The 15,026-nt window shown below is 38.4% G+C and overlaps 5 protein-coding genes across 7 annotated transcripts; 4 read left to right on the forward strand and 1 right to left on the reverse strand.

Annotated features, from left to right (window-relative positions):
• Positions 1-849: 849 nt before the first annotated feature.
• LOC9314595 (protein SON) lies at positions 850-3,989 on the forward strand. Of its 3 annotated transcripts, none has more exons than XM_021027574.1 (5): positions 850-957; positions 1,297-1,466; positions 1,556-1,824; positions 1,927-2,916; positions 3,000-3,989. In XM_021027574.1, the coding sequence occupies exons 2-5, from the start codon at positions 1,337-1,339 to the stop codon at positions 3,870-3,872; spliced, it is 2,262 nt and encodes a 753-aa protein (XP_020883233.1). In that variant the 5' UTR covers positions 850-957; positions 1,297-1,336; the 3' UTR covers positions 3,873-3,989. The 3 variants fall into 3 exon arrangements, with proteins under 3 accessions (XP_020883233.1, XP_020883236.1, XP_020883234.1); XM_021027577.1 differs by having other exon boundaries at positions 926-1,023; XM_021027575.1 differs by lacking the exon at positions 850-957 and adding an exon at positions 1,031-1,190.
• An 88-nt stretch (positions 3,990-4,077) lies between these two features.
• On the forward strand, positions 4,078-5,519 carry LOC9314596. Its single transcript, XM_002878482.2, has 3 exons — positions 4,078-4,345; positions 4,436-4,667; positions 4,750-5,519. The coding sequence occupies exons 1-3, from the start codon at positions 4,139-4,141 to the stop codon at positions 5,367-5,369; spliced, it is 1,059 nt and encodes a 352-aa protein (XP_002878528.1). The 5' UTR covers positions 4,078-4,138; the 3' UTR covers positions 5,370-5,519.
• A 223-nt stretch (positions 5,520-5,742) lies between these two features.
• LOC9316415 (protein MCM10 homolog) lies at positions 5,743-8,269 on the reverse strand. The gene is made up of 11 exons (XM_021027578.1): positions 8,079-8,269; positions 7,662-7,842; positions 7,476-7,550; positions 7,156-7,393; positions 6,948-7,072; positions 6,838-6,871; positions 6,708-6,754; positions 6,480-6,617; positions 6,329-6,393; positions 6,188-6,251; positions 5,743-6,099 (listed from the first exon to the last, which is right to left on the reverse strand). Exons 1-11 carry the CDS (start codon positions 8,167-8,169, stop codon positions 5,979-5,981), a joined length of 1,179 nt encoding a protein of 392 aa, XP_020883237.1. The 5' UTR covers positions 8,170-8,269; the 3' UTR covers positions 5,743-5,978.
• Positions 8,270-9,208: 939 nt separating this feature from the next.
• Positions 9,209-12,554, forward strand: LOC9316421 (synaptotagmin-1). The gene is made up of 11 exons (XM_021028678.1): positions 9,209-9,664; positions 9,870-9,968; positions 10,069-10,119; positions 10,218-10,341; positions 10,477-10,595; positions 10,674-10,775; positions 10,889-10,963; positions 11,277-11,353; positions 11,441-11,687; positions 11,760-12,224; positions 12,298-12,554. The coding sequence occupies exons 1-11, from the start codon at positions 9,554-9,556 to the stop codon at positions 12,427-12,429; spliced, it is 1,602 nt and encodes a 533-aa protein (XP_020884337.1). The 5' UTR covers positions 9,209-9,553; the 3' UTR covers positions 12,430-12,554.
• A 434-nt stretch (positions 12,555-12,988) lies between these two features.
• On the forward strand, positions 12,989-14,001 carry LOC9314597 (protein HIGH ARSENIC CONTENT 1, mitochondrial). The gene is made up of 6 exons (XM_002878484.2): positions 12,989-13,097; positions 13,199-13,276; positions 13,382-13,455; positions 13,543-13,613; positions 13,707-13,760; positions 13,853-14,001. Exons 1-6 carry the CDS (start codon positions 13,075-13,077, stop codon positions 13,973-13,975), a joined length of 423 nt encoding a protein of 140 aa, XP_002878530.1. The 5' UTR covers positions 12,989-13,074; the 3' UTR covers positions 13,976-14,001.
• The last annotated feature ends 1,025 nt before the right edge of the window (positions 14,002-15,026 follow it).

The raw sequence follows: 15,026 nt of genomic DNA on the forward strand, positions 1-15,026 counted from the left end.
CAAAAGTTATAAAAATGATATTAAATTAAATTTTGCTAATTTATAGAATATTATACAGATTATAAGAATTATTTTAAATTAAAATTTACTATATTATTTTGTATTTTTTTTTAATATGTATTTTTCAATTCAGTGTAAAAATATTTACATGAGTTTAATATATTAACATTATTTAGTGTTTTAGATACAAACCAAAAACACAAAATTTAACAAATACAACCACAAAAAAAAAGTAGAGTTGAATTGAGCTATATTGAGATATAACCATATAACCATCAAATATACTGAAAAATATTGAAAATGCAAGAAACACATCACGTACACAGCAAATAAGCAGCATTTTTACTGTACAAGGCAGATCATATAATTTGTTCACAAATCTCGTCCACTTTTACTGTGGCGTTCCAAATTTTATTTTCTGAAAAAACTGTTTGCTTTGTTTAATAAGCTTGAATGGCAAATTATTTGTAGTGCGTCTGCTTTGCTTTTGGACTGCCTAAGAACCGGTTATCCATTCAAGTCCAAAATATTAGAAAAAAGAAGCAAATGATAATGGAGTGAGAAGTTAGAGATCTGAAATGAAGTGTCGAGAGTCCTCTTGAATTTGTTCAATCTTTGATTATTTTCATTGCTTAAGACTGAAACCTCTTCGATCCATTCTTACTTTGACAAGAAATAAAATAAAAGAAAGAAAAAGAAATAGCCAATTGACGAAGTCTTTTAGCTCATCAATGATTTATGCGGTCAAAGTCAACCAATTACAAAAATAATACTAGAACCCAATAAGATATTATTATATACACACACATTTTTTTTTTTTTTTTTTTTTTTTTTCACAATACACACACATATAAGAGCATCATTGGCTCTTATCTCTCTCTATTTACAGACAGATGAGATAAAATAATTCATTCATTTCTTCAACCGTCTTCTTCTTCCTCAATAATATTTTCACAGGTATCTTCAATCTCTATTCTCTCTTCTACCATTTCTATCTACCAAAAGCTTTTACTAGGCTGATATGTGAGTTTTTTTACAATTTATCAACATCACAATTCATTGTATTAGTATTATTATTGTCTCATGTTTGACTCCACTTTGTGTTCTAACTAAAGAAAACCAATCGAAGATGGTCAATTCTGTCTTTGTAGAAACATGATTAAGCAAAAAGAAAACATGAATCATTTGTTGTGAGTTCCATGTATAACCGTTGACTCTCTTCTTGTGTGATGATATCTACTTCTTTGGTAAGTCAATGGATCTGACTTTTTTATTTCTTTGGTTTTGTATTCTCAGATTTGAGATCTTATTATAGAGTTTGGTTTAAGTTTGTGAGATGGACTTAGTGTCTGGAAAAGTAGTTCCAGGTTGCTCCAACGCAGGCAATCCTTTCCATGAGTGTACTGCTATCTGTTTTGAGAGATTAAACTCTCCAGATGTCCACAAGAAGGAGAAGAAACTCTTTGGTATGAATAAATGCTTCTGATTCTGTTATATCAGTAGTAATTGGGTCAAGAAGAGTCTCTGATTAACAGATGTTTTTGTCTTGTGTTAGGGTTTGGTAAGAGAACTCCAAGCAGGGATCAGACTCCTCCGGGCAGTCCGGCTCGTGGAAGCAGATCACCTCTGGCCAGCTATTTCGCCAAGAAGAAGGTTGAGTCATCAGAGAGTTCACCATCCTCCAATGATCACACCAATGGTAACTTCTTAAGTCGCCTTTCCCCGCTACAAGGACGCAAGATCGAGCCTTCAAGCAATGTCGATTCGCTACCAGTCTCACCTTCTCTTGCTCTATATTCAGGGGGAGACTACTTTGCAAGGAGGGTAAGGATTAATTCTTATATCAAGAATAGCTAAAGTCTCTCTCTCTATTTTGTTTCTATAAATGTTGAAACTCACTCATTTGTTGGTATTTGTTTATGCCAGACTGATCAGCGTGGAGATGAGGATGATGATGTATCACCAAGGCCTTTTGGAACTCAGCCTAAGACCCCTGAACACCCTCTTAGAACGCCTCAGCATAGGCCACGCACACCGCAACATCGCTCTGCGCACCAAGAGGACCCTGTTTTACTAGAAACTAGGCAGAGGACTCCTGAACGTCGATCCAATACCTCTGATACTAGGCCAAGGACACCCATACATGAGTATGCGGCAACAGGAAGAAGACCTCAAACACCAGAAACTAGACCGAGGACTCCTGATCACCGATATGCCACCTCTGATACTAGGCCGAGGACACCCATACATGAGTCTGCTGCAAGAGGAAGGAGGCCCCAAACACCAGAAACAAGGCCGAAGACTCCTGAACACCGATATGCCACCTCTGACACTAGACCGAGGACACCCATACATGAGTCTGCTGCAACAGGAAGGAGGCCTCAAACACCAGAAACTAGGCCGAGGACTGCACAACATAGAGGGAGGTCACCTGAGTTCACGGAAAGATCCCCCGGGCCAAGGTCCAAGACCCCTGAGCCTCAACCTACCTACTTTGAACCATCCTCAAGGACTCCAAAAATGCGGTCCAAGACGCCAGAACCCAGCCCTAGGATTCCCCAAACTCAGCCCATATCCCACAGATCTCTTGACAACGCCGCTCTTCAAATGCCTCGGACAGTTGAAACTAGGCCTAGGACGCCAGAACACCAGCCCAGGACTGTGCAAACGAAGCCAAGAATACATGAAAGTAGGCCAAAGACTGCAGTCTATGGAGGAAGGTCACCTGATCACAGGGAAAAAATTTCACAAACTCAACAAACTTCCTTTGAGATGGGTCAAAGATCATCTCATGCCTACAATCATCTTGAGAGCAAAGCTGAGTCAGTGTACATTGAGAAGGACGATGAATCAGTTCTACTCTTTCCAGAACTGATTTTGTCACCTCAAGAAAGGCCGCCCTCTAGACTTATTACGGTACTGCTCTCTACTCTCTACCTTCACACATATAGATATATATTTCTGCACATGCTAATGACAGTTTTTGCCTCTTACCTCAGCTTAATCACCGAGGGTATGAAACACCTAACAAACAGGAAGAACATTGTGATGAAATGGATGATTCTGCAAGCACAGACGACGATAAATTTTCATTTGTGGATGATCATGACGAACACACTGTTTCGTTTTACCCTGAAACCACATCGAAATCTGGAAGCAGCGAACAAGAGGAACAAGTTAAAGCAGACAACGAGCCACCGGAGCTGCCAGATGAATCACAGAGCTTCAGTCTTGCAGAGATCTCTCGTATGAAAGGAATAATTACCAAGAATGAAACAAGGGACGAGATGCAGTCCATTCTATCTGAATCTTACGTTAGTGTGGGAGACTACAAGGTGAGAGCTAGCGTCTCGGCCACTCTACAACACATACTCCAGAAGCACGGTGACATCGCGTCCGGTTCCAAACTACAATCACTTGCCACACGATCCTACTACCTCGACATGCTTGCCTCGGTGGTATTCGAACTCCAGAAAACTCCCCTGAAGTATCTCAAGGAGAGCCGCGTGGTGGAAATGGTAGCAATTGTTAGAGACGTTGAGTCTGTGAAAATCAAAGCAGGTTGGCTCAAGCCTGTCCTAGAGGAGATCGTAGAGGCGGTAAAACACTACGATGAACACAAGATGAGCATAATGGAGAAAGAGGTGTGGGAGAGAGATGTGTTACTTGCGAGACAAGAAACGGAGAAACAGGTGAAAGAACTGGGAGAGAAAGAGAAGAAGATCAAGGAGTGGAGAGCTAAAATGACGGAGATGGCTGCGAAGTTAGGGGATCTTGATATGAGAAGAGCTCGTCTACATAAAAGCTTCACATTTCTGAGCTCCAAGGTCGACAAGTTTCAGGGGAAACCCCTTCTTCAAGGCATCGTGTGACCAACCAAATTAGTCCGAATATTCTTTTGTTCATCTTGTTACCCGCAAAATAAGCGTTTGTGAACGGTTTGTTTTGGAAAACTTTGATATATTATCAAAATTTGTTATTAGAAGAAACCCAAAACCTAAAATTCACATAAAAATCCCAACTTTGTAGGAATAGAGTTAGGTAGGATTCTAATAAAATCTTCCAACTTGATTCTTATTATATGTATATTTTATAAACCCACAAACATAGCAAGAACAAACAAAGTATTTCGAAGAAGATGAAGATGAATAAGGTTGAAGAAGAGGAAAAAGAGAGGAGACTACAAGCAAATGGATTGTTTTGGACAGAGCGTTTGTTTCTGTTTCTACTTGTCATCTTCCCAACATACCTCGTGGATCTTATCATCCCTATCATTCTCTCCACTACTCTTTTCGCATTACCATTCTTCTTCTTTTGCCCTAATCTCTCTTCAGTTGGACCATCTGTAAGTATATCTCTTCTCAGATGTTGTATACTTGTATGGGGAAAACAATAACCTAACTTGACATGTTGATCTGTCTCATTGTCTGATTAGGGTATTGGAAGAATCTGGCTGTTTATATTGGACCGCTCTACGTTTTACTTAGCCTTTGAGTATTATAAACTATTGGCGGGAGGCTTTGAGCTCACATTCCTTTGGCGTCTCACCGTTTTCCTCTCCATCTTGATCCACTCCGTTTACATCGCCGAGCATTACCTTAGATCTCATCAAGCCGTACCACCTCCTCCACCTCCTCCACCTCAGTCTAAGAATGATGAGACTCCCGGTAATTATATAAACCGGTCTAGCTATTGCTTTTTGTATCGTTTCTTGTTTTATGCTAATGTACGATTACCTTTGAGATGAAGGTGATGTGTGCAAGGAAGTGGAAAAGATGAAGGAGTTAGTGGAAGATGGGAAGAAGATGATGACATTTATGGAGAACATGATCCACTCAGGTCTTGAAACTCATAGAAAAGAGTGGGGAGAGTTTATTGATGAGTTGAGCAAAGATGGGAAGAAGATGATGACGAAATTGGACGGTATGATCTGCTCACAACTTGGAACTCTGAGAGACAACATGCGCCTCAATGTTGACGAGATATGGCAAGAGCTCCGAGATGAGTTAAGATCTAAAGTCGATGAGGATATCAAAGCTTCGGGACAAGATCTTAACAAAGATGTCAGATCTGTGGCCGACCAACTCCGTGAGACCTATCTTGCCGTCCAAGAAATCATCAAAGAAGCCAAGGCCCACGAGACCAACCTTATCGACCAAAAAAATAGACGGGTGATAAGAGGAGAAGAGGTTGAGGGATTTGCTGAGCTGAGGGAGCAAGTGCGGCGAATGGCGGTTGAGGCAGAGATTGCTGCCGAGGAGCTCTCACGTGCGACTGTGGAGTTGGTGGAGGCAGGGATCCAGCAATGGGAGGAGGACAACTTCGACTATCTTACCTCCCTCCCTCTCATGTATCTCAATCACAACTAGTTATTCGTTGGATTCTATTGTTTCTAATCTTTCTTAAGTTTTTATTAAGTTGATTTGAGAACTAGATTCTCCTTGTTTTGTTAATTGTTGCTTGATTTTTTTTTGTTTTGTTCATTATTTATCTTGTCATCCAATTAAGTTAATTTTACTTATAATCATGTTATTTGATATAAGAATGGAAGAGTTTTTTTTTATATGGTCCAATTTAGTTATGCCTGCAAGGAATGCAGTTCCAACAGCACTACTATTCAGATAATTAGAGAATAAACCTGTTGCAGTTCCAGCAACAATGCTATTATTGAGTTATAGGTTCTCAACGATGTCAATAAATATATATATATATATATATATATATATAGTACTGCTTGATGCGTTAAACAAATGTGTCAAATCTATATATTTTGGTTAAAATGAAAGGTTTTTTGCATGATTGATATTTGTTTTGCCGGTTTCAAGACTAATCTTGAGAACCACAAAAATCTATCTCAACATCGAATAAACATTGAGGTGCTCTACATTCGGCTAAAGCCACACAATTGGGATATTATCCGGTTCAAGTCGAAGTCTATGGCCTGAGTACCTGTTTGACAATGTCTGTCTGTTGAGGAGTCATTCTTCGTCAGAGCTGCAGAAATCTAGGACCATCATTTTCTCGGGCGTTTCCCTCCTGTCCTCTGTTTTCTTTCTCTTTGGCTCACCCTTTACTTGCGTTTCTTTTGTCGATACTTTCCTGAAGAAGAAATTCCAGAACATATCCTTTGAGATAACATTTTTACATTAGCACAACTCAATAAAGTAACAACTCAAGAAGATGGTACCTCTTCTCTGTAGACTTATTCACAGCTTCAGATTTCTTGTTTACATTCTTTGAAGCCTTTTGTCCTGTAACTCCAAGATCAGTCACATTTCACCTTATAAACTTTAATTTGTATTGTGCAAATGAGAAGGAAGAAGCATACTGGCCATCTCATTCAGGAAACGTATTCCTTGTGAGTGTACGTTAGGGGTCACTTTATCCGCGCCACTGCGTAATCACAATTGACTTTAGAATCTGAAAAGCGGATTCTGTTCGTTATGTAAAAAGTAAAACACTTGTTGAATGTTTCCAACCTTAGAGCCTTTCGAAGACCTTCCACTGATAGTACTCGAACAGGCTGAGTGGCCTTTTTGTTTCCGCTTCTATCTGCTGGTGGCTCAACGGTGTAAATCCCTTGGGATTTAGGATCTCTGAAAGCAGTTCTCAAGTTCCTGAAATAAAGAAAAATCCCAAGAATCATGCAAATTTCCCACTCAAGGTATGACCAATCTATGAACACAACTCTAGTAGCATTAACATACCCTCCTTTGAGTTCAGTTCTCATTGTAGCAAATTTGTCTGATGCATTCTGTGAAAAATTCATAGTTAGTGAAAAACATGGTTCATTGCATTGACACCAGAAAACAAGACCAAGGTATTACCAAAATGTACCAGTTTATGAATCTTGCAGAATGCTCCTTGGCGCCTGAAACCAAATTCAAAGCTGTAACTCAACATTCAGGCACAATACAAAGAGAGATGCATCGCCAAGGTAAACTTACTTGTTTACAACAGATGTACAAGTTGTTCCATCTTTCCGCTTCGCTGTGCAGACTCCATAATCAGCCGAAACCCCAAGTTTTACCATTTGTTTAGCAGAGTTGACACTCAATGAGAAGTCACGTCCCTGGCAGAACCATAAATTTTTAAAAAGGAGATTTAGTTAAGCCATCAGGCTACTCACAAGACAAGCTGATGCTATATACTTACCCCTTTGTCCTTGCGAACTGAGCAATTCAACAGACCGAAAACCGTTCCCGCTTTTTCTGTCTCATTCTTTTTGTAAGCATCACCAAACAAGAACAAGGAGACAGTGTTTTCATTTAAGCTACCGATCTTCCATATGCCATAAGGCTGACCAATTGAGCTTGTTTTGGGTTGTCCTTTCTCTGTAAGAACTCCCATTGTCGCCCAGCAGCCAGAGAGTTTGTCACCCATTAGCAAGTTCCTAGACAGAATTGTTTCAATTAAATGTCTTCTGCTTCCCAAGAGTAGATAATGTTTATCTATCTAAGAAGTGCACCACTTACTTAATTGTTGGCAATCGAACGAAACGGATATCTGAAAACAGGTCACTTATCTCTGCAGGGCTAAGTAATTGATTCCTACAAATACATGAAAAGATTGGCTATTTCAACTATAGATTGAAATGAAAAAACAATCTACGAGTATAGTAGCTGTGACTGACGTTGCTAGTGTGAAAAGGTTGTATATACCTAATGCGCAAGCCAGAAAACTTGTCAAGGTCGTTGGCATTGGAGTTGTTAGAGCCTTTGGGTTTAGTGTTTTTGGCGACTGGTTTAGGATCATAGTCAATGCAATCTTGAACAACGCTTCTGAAGTCAGACAAGTCAGAGTGACCCCTACGCTTGGGGGATTCATCATCCGTGAGATATCCTGCACAAACATGACATTGCACTAAGGACAAGAACAATTGAAATATCGAAAAGCATCAAACTTCACAGATATTTGAGAGAATTTGGTGGAAACAAGACGCACCCAGATCAATACTCGAATCATAAGATCTATTACGCAAGTGATTGATCGAATCAGAAGTACAAATCGGAATCTTCGCACACTGGATTTAAGAAAGCAAAACCCTAAAAATGTGAGAGAGAGAGAGAGAAGCTCACTGGGTGCAGCAGAAGGAGAACCAGGAGGAGTTTCGAGAACCCTATCGTCAAGAGACAGAAGCAAATCAAGATCCTCTTGGTCGTTTTCCATTTTTTCGATTTCTCGATCCAACAGCGAAGCTCAAGAACACAAAACAACATTGCTCTTTGTGGGGCGGGAGACTGAATTTCGTTGCCCGCCGAAACGCCAAAGCGACGCCGTTTTTGCGATCTAAGGTTCCTTCGTCCACGTGGATTAATTAATTAAATAATTATGCTTCATACCACCCGGTTTGACCGGTTCGTGAGAAAGATCATGTTTAAATAAACCGGCAATTTGTGTCGGCATAGCAATTTGTGTCTTAACGAGAGAGTAAATAAAATAGTCAGAGTCTACGTGGTCCATCAACAACCACAGGGCCCTGATTGCCACTAACATGCACTTAAAATATGCCACATGTCATAATCATGGGCTTCTTATCGACATGTGATGGCCCAATATAAGAGATGCTTTCCCTTCTCTTCCAATAATTATCCAAATGTGCCCCAATATAATTTTTAGAACAAAATTATATGTTTTCGTAAACAAGAGAAATTTTCTTTGAAAACATTTAAGTCTTCCTTAAGTCTCAGTCAGAGTCCCTTGCATTTGCACTCAGTCACATTCCTTTTTGGAAAATTCAGTTTGAAGAGAGAAGTGCTAACAAAGGAGCCTTCCTTATTGCTCAAAGTGTGACAAGAGAGGATCGTCGACAATCATACGTAGCTTCGGGCTACCCTTTTTGGTTACATGATTTGTTCAATGAAGAGATGTCTACTACTTAGTTGTGGTTCTTTTTGTATTCTCTTCGGTGTAGGTGATTGTCTTGGATCCTCATCCTTTTGATCGGATTGTAATCTGGTTTCCTCAAGTTATCAATATATTGAATCATTCAGTCGAAAAAAAAAAAAAAAAAACATAAAAATTTCAAATTTGTATTATTTCCCCATAAACCACAATATTGACGTATTAGTTGATGTGTGATTGTGATAGGATCAAACATGCTTAATGTAGAAAGGAATAAAGATTTTCATTAATTTATTATAGTATTATACAAACATGAAAAAGATTGGTTTCCCAAAGCGATGTTATTATTCGAAGAGAGAATAATAAAAAAACATCTAATTGCTGATATTTTTTTTTTTTTAAATAGAAGACAAAGACAAAAAAAAAAAACAATAAAATAATGAGTCCGTGTCTTTAGCAGCGAAACGCACACCTTGTTTGCTTGCTTGCCTCCTGGGCTTCACGATTCTCACGACATCTGTTTATCTTCTCCGATTTCCACGTCCATGGATCTCAGTCAATGCTCCTTAATCTCTCTTACCGATTAGTCAATCTCCACTCAGATCGGTTCCGACGCCGGAGAACTCTATCCGTTAAAGCTCCGTCTTGAGGGAGATTCTTGATCTGTGTTTTGTTTTGGTTGCTTGTTGGATCTGAAACGGAAATCAAGATGGGTTTTTTCAGTACGATACTAGGGTTTTGTGGATTTGGAGTTGGGATTTCTTTGGGACTTGTTATTGGTTACGTTCTATTCGTCTACTTGCTGCCCAACGACGTCAAGGTTCGTTTTTTCCTGCGATTTGAGTATTTGTGATTCCGTATCGATATGCGTCTATCTATGTCCACATTAGGATTAGCAAATGGAATGGAACTACTTGTTGCCCTGTGATTTGTGTATATTTCTGTGCCGTGTTAGGTACACTTGTGTATGTCTCTAAGTTGGAATTGTCATTTTACACTCTTAAGTTTGTTTTTTGCACTTATAGGATCTTGAAATTCGTTCAATAGCTGACCAAGATCCCAAAGCTATGCTACGGATGCTTCCAGAGATACCTCTATGGGTCAAAAATCCCGATTTCGATCGTGTATGTGATCTTCCCCCTACTCTTCACATCACAAGTTTTTTCTTTTTTTTTGTGTTTTCTCAGCCTCTGATGTTTGTCCTTCTATCGTCTTATGAATCAGGTTGACTGGATTAACAGATTTCTCGAGTACATGTGGCCTTATCTCGACAAGGTTACATACCTGGACTCTCTTGTACTGATGTTCTTGTCATTCTTCAGTTTCTCTTACCTTCATTTGCTAAATTTTGCTCTCTCCAACTTACTATGTAGGCCATATGTAAGACTGCAAAGAATATAGCAAAGCCGATCATTGAGGAGCAGATACCAAAGTACAAGATTGACTCTGTTGAATTTGAAACACTTACACTAGGCTCTTTACCCCCTACATTTCAAGGTCGGTTAATCCTTTCTTCTCATCTTCAATCTCTCCTTGAATGTCCTGTTCGCATATTGGAACTAAGAGCTGGAGGGTAGACCGATGATTATGAATTGATTTCAGGACTTACGACTACTATTCTTCTCTTTGCAGGGATGAAAGTTTATCTCACGGATGAGAAAGAGTTGATTATGGAACCATGCTTGAAATGGGCCTCAAATCCCAATATCTTGGTTGCCATCAAGGCATTTGGGTTGAAGGCAACAGTTCAGGTAATTATGCTGCTAATCGCGGCCTACTTAATATTAGCAATCATGATTATCCCTGACTTACCAAGGATTTTTTCTCAGGTGGTCGATCTGCAAGTTTTTGCTCAGCCCCGTATCACTCTCAAGCCATTAGTCCCAAGTTTTCCTTGTTTTGCCAACATCTATGTGTCTCTTATGGAGAAGGTCTGTGATACAACCTTTTTTCTTTTTAAGGTCAATTTGTGTAGTAGTCAGCCTCATTATCAGATCGTCGGTAGAGCTTTTGTGTTTCTGACTGTTCCTTGCTACTATGCCAGCCACACGTTGATTTTGGACTGAAGCTTGGTGGAGCAGATCTTATGTCAATCCCTGGCCTCTACAGATTTGTTCAGGTTGATATCTTTCTTTTACATCATTCAAATCCCCGACTTGTATGAGTAAGAATTTTCTTTTTGAGGGAGAGGTATGATTGAACATTATAGGGGCTACTTACTCTATTTAGTCTATTTTCATGAAGAATATTTGTTTCAATCTTTTAAGGCTGAATGGCAGATGAAACTGTGACATCTTGCCTTGTATGGTCAATATATACGTATTTGGATATTCTGTTTCTTATTTGGTGAAAGTGGCTTGGTCTCCTAGCTTTTACGTTTCTGCTGGATCAAATATTCATTTGTAGTTCCACTGCTGCGTTAATTGTTTCAGGAGCAAATCAAGGATCAAGTTGCGAACATGTATCTCTGGCCGAAGACCCTTGTAGTTCCGATCCTTGACCCTGCGAAGTATGCCATTCCGCCTTTTTCTTTTGAACAGTCAATCCATGTCTTAAATCCATTTTTGCTGAGCAAATCTTAATTTATAATCTGCAGAGCATTCAGAAGGCCTGTTGGAATCGTCCATGTAAAAGTTGTGAAGGCTGTGGGGCTGAGGAAAAAAGATCTGATGGGTGGGGCAGATCCATACGTGAAAATCAAGCTCTCTGAAGATAAGATTCCTTCTAAGAAGACAACAGTTAAACACAAGAATTTGAATCCTGAATGGAACGAGGAGTTCAAATTCTCGGTCAGAGATCCCCAGACTCAGGTTCTAGAGTTCAATGTGTATGACTGGGAACAGGTAAAAAGCTATCCAAAGGGTGACAGGTGACGTGGAGCAGGATATATATGTAATATTTGTTTTGCAACGCAGGTTGGGAAGCACGATAAGATGGGTATGAATGTATTAGCTCTGAAAGAAATGGTGCCTAACGAACATAAAGCATTCACCTTGGAACTGCGTAAGACTCTGGACGGCCGTGAAGAAGGGCAGACTGACAAGTATAGGGGGAAGCTGGAGGTCGAACTCTCGTATAAGCCATTCACGGAGGAAGAAATGCAAGCGGTACAGAAAGCTCCAGAAGGCACACCGGCTACTGGAGGAATGCTTGTGGTAATAGTGCATTCGGCTGAGGATGTTGAAGGAAAGCACCATACGAATCCTTACGTGCGCATCTATTTCAAAGGGGAGGAGAGAAAAACGAAGCACGTGAAGAAGAACAGAGACCCAAGGTGGAATGAGGAGTTCTCCTTCATGCTCGAGGAGCCTCCAGTCCGTGAGAAGCTGCACGTGGAAGTGCTGAGCAACTCTTCCAGGATAGGTTTATTGCATCCCAAGGTAACACACTCGTTCCAACAGTAGCAAGTGTTGTTTGTGTTGGTCTAATCTAAAAGTGGTTTTTGATGGACAGGAAACACTGGGGTACGTGGATATCCCCGTGGTGGACGTGGTGAACAACAAAAGGATGAATCAGAAGTTTCACCTTATTGATTCTAAGAACGGAAAGATCCAAATCGAGCTTGAGTGGCGAACTGTCTCATGATTTCTGATTTGTTTCGAGAACAAACAAAGAGATCAGTGGTTTGATGTTGTTGTACAAAATGGGCTTTAACTCTTAAAACCATCATTCAGATTTGCAGAGCCTTTTTTTATTTGGATTTGTGTGTTTTCAACTTCTCTTCTCTATGATATTCGGTAGTGTGACTCTCTGTTTCCACTGCTCATTTTTTTAGCGAGAATATGTCTCAAAAAATTATTTGCAATTAAACAGTATCATATATGAAAGAAGATCAAGGCATACTCGAAACCGAATACGTCATGTGCTTCCATTGTTCTGTTTTTGAAGGGAATGAAGAAATGAACGACTTGTTCTTGGATTCTGAAGCTCAAATAATATGACTTTTAAAATGCATATATACCATCTAAATCGTGAGACCCGCTTCTTGACATTAACAATCTTGTAGTTGTGGTCAACCAGTTCCTTTGTTATTATTATATATGGTTAACAAGTTTCACGATCAATACAAAATAATAGTTGGTCAACTTCTATTTTATTTTCTATACAATTTCAACTTGATTAAATTAATAAATACACATGATCAAGTTGAATAATTGTAACTTGTATGTATACATATCCTCTCTTCAACCTTTATCATAGCAGAAGACAGATCAAACCGAAGGCTTTCTTATGGAGGAAACAAAACCAAAGACGTGAGTCAAGAAAAACAAATTGCTATGTTGAGTATTGATTTTTATGAACAATTTCGTATGTACGTGTTCAAGTATATATTTTGTCAATTTTGTTTTTACAGAGTTGAAGATGTTGAGACGGTTGATGTTTACACAGCTAAAGGTTTTCTTAGTACTGGTCATCGATATCTCGATGTAAGGTAAATATCTTATAAAAAGTAAAAACATATATATCTTTCGTTTAAATTCTTCTTGTTGAAATATATTTAGTTAATCTAATTGATTTTTGTCGGTAAATTGTATAGGACAAATGAAGAATTCGCCAAGAGTCATGTTGAGGATGCTTTGAACATTCCTTATATGTTCCAAACAGATGAAGGTGAGTTTAAATTTAGCAAGAGTTTCATTTTAAATATTCGATCACAAATATAACTTAGAAACAATTATTGTGAATGGTTTTTTGTAGGTAGGGTTATAAATCCTGATTTTCTTCCTCAAGTGGCATCGGTTTGCAAGAAAGATGAACATATGATCGTGGTTAGAATCTAATTAGTGATAACATATATTTTCAAACATTAGATTAAATTTTAGTTAAGAATGTTTCCTTATACTAAATATGATATGGTGAAGGCTTGTAACGCTGGAGGAAGAGGAAGTCGTGCTTGTGTTGATCTTCTCAATGCGGTGAGTCTACACACATTTAATAATGTATACAGTATATACAAAAATACACCATACTTAAGTGTCTATATATATTTTTATGTATGTCGCGGTAGGGGTACGAGCATGTTGCTAACATGGGGGGAGGCTACTCGGCTTGGGTTGACGCTGGATTCGCCGGCGACAAACCCCGGGAAGAGCTCAAGATTGCTTGCCAGTTCCGACCAAAGGAAAACTAAATCAGCCCGGACCCCGTTTGATGCAAAATAATAAGCTTGAAACTTGAAAGTGATGTTGTGATGAAGTGATGAAGTGATGTAGTGACGTTTCTAATCTATATATATAATTTGAGAGTTTTCTCTCCTCTTAAAGTGTCCACATCAGCATCCATGTCATCATACTTTTTTTCATGTAGATTCCACATATCTTATTTATCACAACAAAACATTGAAAATAAAATTAATTCAAACACTCTCTATTATTATGTTTCATTAAAGAAAAACAATAAATATATATTTAAAAAATGTAAAAGTAAATATATAACAAAAAAAATTGAATAGAGATTGGATATAAATAAAATTAGATAATTATATCTTTACATATAATGAGTAAATATATTTAAATGGTTAGAGATAGGAAAAAGAAACTTATCATATATTTTTACGGTACAACAATTATTTTTACTAATTACAAATATTTAGTAGGCTAAAGAAAATAAGAGTTAAAAAATATCAAAATTAAAGGATTTTACTTACAACAAATGTAAAGATATAATTATCTAATTTTATTTATATCTGTAAATTATTTATACTTTTGGGCTTTTTGGGCCTAAACATTATAATATGGGTTCCTTTGTGGTTACTTTTGTAGATACTATATTTTGGACTTCAGCCATTTTTCACAAGCTATAAATTATTATTAAAATAATTATGAAATTTAACAATATATATATATATATAATAAAATAGATTTTTTTTTTTTTTTTTTTTTTTATCGGCCAATCCATTAAGGTAGAAAGCCCAATGGGCAGTACAAGGAGATGAAATACAGAAACCCATTTCCAACATTTACAACCCTAATTAGAATAAAAGCAGCTTAATCTTAAACTCATTAGTGAAAGATTAAGAACAGAGGGTGCCACGTGCAACACCACGTGTCAACACGCAAGAAGGAAAAAGAAACAGTCAGTGTCGGCCAATTCCACGAGTTGACACAGCACCGCCGCCGGCTTCGAGCATCCACCACCGCGATCCTTCTACAGATTCCGCCTTTACCGATCTGATTGAAGAC

Source organism: Arabidopsis lyrata (genome assembly GCF_000004255.2).
Source record: "Arabidopsis lyrata subsp. lyrata unplaced genomic scaffold ARALYscaffold_4, whole genome shotgun sequence".
Taxonomy (NCBI): Eukaryota; Viridiplantae; Streptophyta; class Magnoliopsida; order Brassicales; family Brassicaceae; genus Arabidopsis; species Arabidopsis lyrata.